The sequence below is a fragment of the Protobothrops mucrosquamatus genome, unplaced genomic scaffold (genome assembly GCF_001527695.2).
Source record: "Protobothrops mucrosquamatus isolate PMUCROS unplaced genomic scaffold, P.Mucros_1.0 scaffold10552, whole genome shotgun sequence".
Lineage (NCBI taxonomy): Eukaryota > Metazoa > Chordata > Lepidosauria > Squamata > Viperidae > Protobothrops > Protobothrops mucrosquamatus.
In genome coordinates this window covers 1-8,397 of record NW_015396338.1, presented here as the reverse complement: position 1 = coordinate 8,397, position 8,397 = coordinate 1, and the positions used below count along the sequence as shown (strand labels likewise).

The 8,397-nt window shown below is 40.9% G+C and overlaps 1 protein-coding gene across 1 annotated transcript; it reads left to right on the top strand.

Moving 5' to 3' along the window:
• Window positions 1–1,731: 1,731 nt before the first annotated feature.
• On the top strand, window positions 1,732–8,391 carry LOC107301192 (rho GTPase-activating protein 1-like; the record flags this gene model as incomplete). The annotated part of the gene is made up of 7 exons (XM_015830451.1): window positions 1,732–1,830; window positions 3,035–3,142; window positions 3,447–3,523; window positions 3,869–3,946; window positions 4,092–4,220; window positions 4,470–4,573; window positions 8,221–8,391. Coding segments are annotated over 7 exons (766 nt in total), but the record flags the coding sequence as incomplete, so codon positions are not given.
• Window positions 8,392–8,397: the final 6 nt, after the last annotated feature.

Genomic DNA, 8,397 nt, shown 5'->3' with positions numbered 1-8,397 from the left:
TAATAGCACTTCAACAATTCTTCTGAGAAATGGTAGGCTGTTCTTGGATGTCTTCATGTGGAGGTTAGGCATTTGTTGGGAATGATTTAAATTTGATTACTGTGTTGAGCAAGAGTTGGACCGCATGGCTTAAATGGCACCTTCTAACACTACAATTCCAGGATTTATTATAGTGCTGTGTAGTTCATGGAATATTATGAGAGGATATAGATAACTTCATTTTTCATCTGGATCTCTCAGAATTCGAACTCTTCTGTCACAGCCCAACTGTTTGTAGCAGTAGTTTAAGTTTAATATTTTAGCCACGACATTATCTCAGCACAGTAGGGTCAATTTATTTCCAGTTATGGGAGTTCTATTTCTAATTAAACAATTTGCACATGATGAAACCAAGAAAAGAGATACTTTTATTTTATTGATTGATTTGATTTGCATGCCACCTTACTCATCTAGAAGTGATTCTACTTTGCACATATTCAAAAGCCCATCCATTATATTTGTCCAAAATAGACAAAATATTTTAAAACTGGAACTACATAAATCGTTCAGTACAAATAATCAGGACTGGATTGGATTTTCCAAGCAATGAAATTGCGGATAAGATGGCATATAACAAGGCCACCTCTCTATATGTTCATCTCATATACCACAATGCTATAGTTTTACTATAATGTTCCATATTTGTTCAAAATGTTCTTGCATTTTTTCCTCTAGAGTTAGTTTTGATATCATATGACTTATACTACATGCACCTCAGAAGGAAAAAGAATACCATATTTCCTATTTTCTAAATATTTTCTTTATAACATAGTGCAGTGATGGCGAACCTTTTAGAGACTGAATACCCAAAAACTGGCCCCTGCCCTGCTCCACCCCCTGCCCTCCCCCGCTCTGCCCCCTTATCCCCCGCCCCGCCTGCCCACAGGACCACTCACCGCCTCCAGGGCCTGCCGCAGATCGCCCAAGTAGCCAGCAGCGCTATGGCGGCCATACCCTCTGTCCGCGCCCTGCAGCATCAACTGCATGATGGAGTGTGAGGGCAGATTCTTGTCTATGCTGCCTGGTTGCCATGTCCTTGGCTGCGCTGCTCCGTGTGGGCCACCCTCGAGGGCGACTCTCCTTCAGGGGGGCTGCTGGAGAGGAGGGGGTCGTGGGGGGAGGCAAGGCTGGGGCAACGGCACGTGTGCCCACAGAGAGGGCTCCGAGTGCCGTCTCTGGCACCCGTGCCATATGTTCGCCACCACTGACATAGTGCAAATATTGCCTGCAGTCCAGGCACTAGGAAAAATGATACTGAAACTCACTCTTATTTACTAAAAGTTTCCATAATGTGGCTACTTTAGGAATATTGTTTTTACATATCTTAAACAAGTGCCTTTGCCCTACGGGTATCAAAAATTCTTAACTTTTGTTTAGTGTTGGAAATCCTCCAACTGATTACTGAGGATTTATTATCCTCTCTAAATGATTTATTGCAAAAGACTGAAGTTTTTTTTATATATAACTGTGGCACTACATTTGGAAAAGGATCAGATTTAGTCCACTTTAAAATCTAAAGATGAAGAATTTTAATAATATATAAATTGCCAATGGTGTAAGGACAATAGGATAGTATATCCTTCTAATTAATGCAGAAGAGCATCTTTCTCAGTGCCAATTTTTTCTGTTCAGCTCATGCTTGAGTGTAATAATACTTATTTTTCATGTACCGGGCTGTCAATTGTTTTGCAGCTTTAAGTTTGGAAGAAAGATATTCTATGCAAACTATCTGAGTGACCTTGAGGAGCATGTGAAGTTGGAACAGTTGGGAATCCCAAGCCAGGTGCTAAAGTGAGAACAGATTGCTTATTTTGACTTGCTTATTTCCAGCTTCTGAAATGGAGGATGATGTATTAAGAAGGGGAGTCAAGAAAAGGGCCTTCAGAGTTTGATTTCTTTGCATACTTGGCGTGACACAGGCAGTCCTTGACTTGCAACCATTTAGTGACCATTTGAAATTACAATAGCATTGAAAAAAGTGATTTATGTTTTTATGTTTTTCATACTTACAACTGTTGCAGCATCCCCATGATCACATGATCAAAATTCAGATGCTTGAGAACTGGCATGTATTTATGACAGTTGCAGTATCCCGGGGTCATGTGATCACCTTTTGCAACCTTCAAAGTCAACGAGTAAGCCAGATTTACTTAACAATAGTGTTACAAACTTAACTGCTGTGATTCACTTAGCAATTGTGGCAAGAAAAGTAATAAAATGGGTCAAAGATGTTTGAGAACTGGCATGTATTTATGACAGTTGCAGTATCCCGGGGTCATGTGATCACCTTTTGCAACCTTCAAAGTCAATGAGGAAGCCAGATTTACTTAACATAGTGTTACAAACTTAACTGCAGTGATTCACTTAGCAATTGTGGCAAGAAAAGTCATAAAATGGGTCAAAGCTTATTTAACAACTGTCTTGTTTAGCAACGGAAATTTTGGGCTCAATTGTGATCATAAGTCGAGGACTATCTGTACTTTAAACCATTTGATGTCTCCCAGCAAAAGATGGGGAGACATTTTTAATCCTCCTTTTTACAGCCTTTGTGTTGGATACTTTCTCCCAGTTATTCAACTGTCTTATTGTTCCTTTACCTTGTATTTGAGAACTTACTCTTAACTTTCTTAAGCAGAGATAGTTTTAGGTGTCATCTTTAGATCTAACCTGGTCATTCCAAATTACTTTTCTGCTCAGTTGTATTAGAGCAGGGGTGTCAAACTGCCGGCCCACGGGCCGGTTTCATCATACCGGAGCCGCGCCCACCCCATTGCCGGCAATGGCAAAAAAGCTCCGATACGTCGCGCGATGTCACGTGACGTCGCGAGTTTGACATGTCTGTATTAGAGGGTTTCTAACTTTCTGTTAGTTAGTTGTTCTAGAGGGTATATTGTAGGGCATTCTTTCATAAAGTAGTGCATCAATGGATATTAATTAAGTAAGAATTTTTAGCGTAGGACAGATTTCATACATACCAATGTTTTTTTCATTGTAGGTATGATGAGTATCTGAGATCACTACAAAAACCTACCCAGGTGCCTCAGAAAGTAACACCACCCCGTCCGCCTCTGCCAAATCAGCAGTTTGGAGTTTCTCTCCAACAGTGAGTATTTCCATCTCTTTATTTTAGTTGATGTACTAGTGATACCTGCACACTTTCTCTGGTAATATTATCAATGTTTCCAATCCAATTACTGCTGTAATTAATTTTATTCTGCCAGGCTGAGCTACCAAGATCTTGGCCAGAGAGACCTTGGATATTAGCTAGTTTCAGGGTCTTTTCTCCACCCCTCCCAAATAATATGTGTGTCGTGTGAGCAATTCTTTTAGAAAGATTGGTATAAAATTATTTGTAGCATCTTGCAAAGGAAAGATAAACATTATATAAGCTTCTCCTCTACCAACAGGCTGAGGGAGAAGAACTCAGACCGGAATCCTATCCCATTGGTGATCAGAGAAACCATTGCTTATCTACAACAGCATGGTAAGAGCAAGGAGAATCCATGTTCAAACTGCTCTGCCCCCTCTGGTATCCCCTACAGGGATTTTTTTTTTTGCTTGGATCAGCTTAGATATTTTCAGATGTCTTAGTATTTTTCTAACTTCACATTGAAAAACAGTGGAATTCTATATATATCAGTATTGTAAACTGTTTCTTTGTAAATATCATGGGCAAAATTTCTCTAAATCATTTGGAGAACTTGCAATCTTCTTGCTTTATTGTCCAATTCTATAATAGATACATTATTTTTAGGGCTACATAATGTTTATTGCTCATGTTTGTAATAATATGATTACTCTGAGCTCTTTCCCTTCCCGCCTCTTTCAGCTCTTACCACACAGGGGATTTTCCGGCGATCTGCAAATACACAAACAGTAAGAGAGGTTCAACAGAAATACAACATGGGTAAATATCTGCTCGAGGTAGTCCCTTCCATTTGTCTTTCCCTTCTGTATAGGCTTTAAATTTGCCCTTGGCACGTGGAACTTCTGCCATATTGCAGGTTAAGCTTTGGCTATTGCTCTGAAACCCTTTATTCTCTCTTACCCAGGATTGCCTGTGGATTTTGCAACATATGAGGATGTGCATCTTCCAGCTGTGATTCTCAAGACCTTCTTGAGGGATCTGCCTGAGCCTCTGCTCACCTTTGGTCTCTACAGTGATGTTGTCAATTTCTACAGTGAGTTGTTACCAAGATGGTCCTAATCCCATATCAGTAATCTTTTCTCAGTATGCTTGACCCAGAGTTATGATTTTCTTTGACAGTAGGAAAAGAAGACTTATTTTTCAAGTCAATATAATTCAATTTCTATTGATTAGGAGACTTTTTTTTTTTTCAAGTATTTTTTCTCTGCAAGATAATCTCTCCCTATGTTAACTAGAATTGGGAATGTTGGTGCCTATCACACTTGTTTTCTTTTCCTTTAAGGTATGGAAGAAGAAAAGAGTATAGATATTGTTCGCAAAACACTTCAGACTCTTCCAGAGGAAAACTATCAAGTTCTGTGTTTATTAATGAACTTTCTTGGGCAGGTGAGATTAGTGTATTACATACTTTTCAGATTCTCAGCCATAAGGTGTGGTGATGATGGTTAGCTTATGTAATTTTAAAACAAATTTGAAAAGTTAATGGAGGGTGCCTATCACTTATTATTAATCGTCATAATATGGCTGGTACCCTCCATTAATTTTGTGTAACTGTATGTTTAGAAATAACCTAAATTTGAATATGAGATACACTGGTTAGAAGGCCTGTGAAGACATTGATCTTCACTCTGGTGAGGGAGTGTAAGGCCCTTTGCTTCCACATTCTTGTCATCCTTAATCTTTCATGTTTGATTGAATTTATCACAATTTTTTTATTTGTTTATGGTGAGCTGCCCAGAGTTGTGGAAAGGCGGGCAGAATACAAGTTAAACAAGCTATTATTAGTCACTGTTTGGAAACAAAATGCTAAAATAGGTGAACCCAAATTTTTCTGTGTATCCAATCTTCTATAGCGCTCCATCCTGATCCCTTTTCCCCAGTCATTGACAAATATTCTACTTGTGAAAGGATCGGGCTCAGGTTCCACCAAAGCACTTCATTGCTGAGCAGTAATTACAAAATGTCTATATCCATGCTGAAATCTGATCACTATATATACCATATATATCCATTTTCTTGCCACGATTTATGTTTCTTTTTCTTCTTTTGTTCAGTTGTATCTAATTCTCAGAGACTGCCTGGACAAATCCGTGCAGTTTTCTTGACAAGATTTTTTTTTTTCAGAAGTGGTTTGCCATTGTCTCCTTCCTAGGACTGAGAGAGAGTGACTGGTCCAAAGCTGCCTAGGGTGGGATAGAACTCGTGGTCTCCCAGTTTATATCCTAATGCAGACATGTCAAACACAAGGCCCGGGGGCCGGATGCGGCCCGCGACGTGGTTTCATGTGGCCCGCGAAGCCATCCTGGAAACAATGAGGGAACGGCCCCTGCTGCCTTGGCCCCGGCCCCGGCCAGCCGGGAGCCAATGTACAATTTTGTGGTGGCCATCTATGCTGAAACGCATTCAGTCTTAGCTCCACAAGGCTGTCTGGAAACAGCGAGGAACAAGCCCCTGCCGCGTCTGTCCCACCTCCTGGGTGCATGCTGGGGAGGTGTCACCCTTTGTGAGGAATGAAGAAATGCATCGCCTGGAAGTGGCCAGCAAATGGCCCTTGCCCACTTCACATATCCGGCTTGATGGGCTCCGGGGGAGGGGTTTCGGCAGGCTCTTCCAGTGGACCATGCCTTGGCGCTTACTCTGGTCCCACCCCCTTCTGCCAGAGACCCTCAGATCTGTCCCACTCCTGCCCAGGCCCCCATAGGCACCCTTGACGCGAACGATGTAGAGCTGGCCATGCCCACCCAGTAGGCCACACTCCACCCACGCCCACCCAGTTGGCCGCACCCACCCTGGCCACACCTACTCGGCCCCCCGAGGACAACCGCAATGCTGATGTGGCCCTCAATGAAATTGAGTTTGACACCCCTGTCCTAATGCCTTAACCACTGTGCCAAAGTGCACCTCATTATGTGTTGTGTGGTAAAAAAACAAAATTAAAAGTGAATGTAGGGAATGTAAATCAAATTAATACTTACAGAATTTAATTCCTTGTTAGTGTGATGCAATGCATAGATAATGTTTGAGGAACGGGGGAAGGAAATATTGCCTAAGAAACCATCAGACAAAAGAGACAGGAGCCTTCAATTGTTTGTCGAAGAAGAAACCTAGGAATGACACACCTTCCTAGCATTTAAAAGCGGTAGGCAAGACATTTGTACTTTCAGACTTGCAAGATTGATGTTGGCTTTCCCAATGAAACCAGTCAGGAAACACGACCAGATGAACTAAGTCTACTTTATTGTCAGGTCACATTAACAGAACCTCGTAAGTACAAACTTCCCACCTGCCACTTTTACTGCTAGAGCCGTTAGGGTGGGTCCTTCCTAAGACTCTGACCATTAAACAATTACGGGTGCCTGGCCTGTGCCTCTTATCTGATGATTTCCTATGCAGCATCTCCTCTCCCCTTTCCTCAGGGTTATCCATGCGATAGAAAGCATCTCTAAGAGTATAAGGGACAAGATATGAAACCTGTATCCCTATTCTGCGGCAGGTGAACAAGATTGCCAAAAGTTATATATAAATTTGTATGTGCTTGTGTATGTGTGTTAGTCATCTTTAAAGCTCTTTGAGGCTCATCCCGATTATCCATGAGGCTGCCTGCTTCTAGGCTCTAGCGGAGGGCTGGACGAAGACCTTCAAGGTCCCTTCCAGCTCTATTCTGATTGAATTAAATTAGTTATACCTCCTCCTCCTCCTCCTTCTTCTTCATCAGCAGCCGCACGAAAAAGTGCTGCTGAGTTTTGTCCAAACCAGTCCCTTAGATTTTGAAGCCACGATGTTCTTCTTCTGCCTGGACCTCGTTTGCCTTCAATCTTTCCCTGGAGGATTAAATGGAGTATGCCGTATTTTTCTGGGTGTCGCATCACATGACCGAAATATTCTAACTTTTGTTTTTTAATTGTTTTGATGATTTCCCTTGGCTTTCCCAGGAGGCTTATCACCTCCTCATTTCTGATCTTGTCAACCCAGTTTATACGTAACAGCTGCCTGTAAATCCACCTTTCAAATGCTTCTAGTCTCTTCAGGTGGCCTTCTGTCAGAGACCAACTCTCTACTCCATACAGCAGGATAGAAAAAATATAGCATCTGACAAGCCTGATTTTCAGTCTTAGTAGTTATACCTGGCTGGCCTATTTGATCTAACAGACTAAGCACATTCTAAGTCCCATTGTTAAAATTATGACACCTTGCGAGACTTCAGAGATGTATCTTTTCAGTAGTCTTACCTGCTGTGTGGGAAAGAAGCCCAATATATGCATGGCCCCAGTCATGTTGTCAACTTAGGAAAGGTCTTCAAGTGTGACACAAGACACTTTATGACGCTACACTGATCTTAAGATAATAGTTCTTTATTCTTGATGTTTCCTTCCCTATCCACTTTTACAGTGACTTTGGATGTGTAAAAACAGTCATACAATATAATTTAAAAAATAATAAAATGCCTGCAGACTTCAAAAGAAAAGCAACCATTAAAAGACAATAAATCCTGCAAATCCACTCTAACCGAAGGCCTGGAGAAAGGGCCAGTTTTTCAGATCTTTTTTTAAAAAATAATAATAATAATCGTATGTTTTTACACATCCAAAGTCATTGTAAAAGTGGATAGCTTTATACATATCTTAAATCAATCAAATTTATAAGATAACTCGCAATGTCTCTGTTGCAAGTTGCTCACATGTCCTTGGACAGTTGAAGTGGCTTATAAATTGAACAAATAAATATCTACCAATTAGATTTTTGTTACTTTATTCCAGAAAAGATTGAAAGCAACACACTAAAAGAAATTAGCAGATGACTAATTCCGTAAACGGGGAAGAATTTTTAACTAAAGACCAGTAGTCTATTAAACAGCAGGTATTCTAAACTCCAAATATCACTATTTTATATGCAAGACAACTTTGGTCTTTATGTGTAACCTGAGAGTTGAATAGATGGTAAGGAGCTAAGAAGCACTGAATCAAATTCCTGTTTTTTTCCCCCGAGTGTTTAAATTTTTTCTTCCTCTTTTTCTCCCGTTACTTCACATGTAGGTCTCTGCCAACAGCGATATCAACAAGATGACCAATGCCAATCTGGCAGTAGTATTTGGCCCAAATCTGTTGTGGGCTAAAGATGCAGCTATAACCCTCAAAGCCATCAATCCTATCAACACCTTTACCAAGTTCCTCTTGGACAACCAGGTGCAGCTTTCCCAGAACACAGAGGCT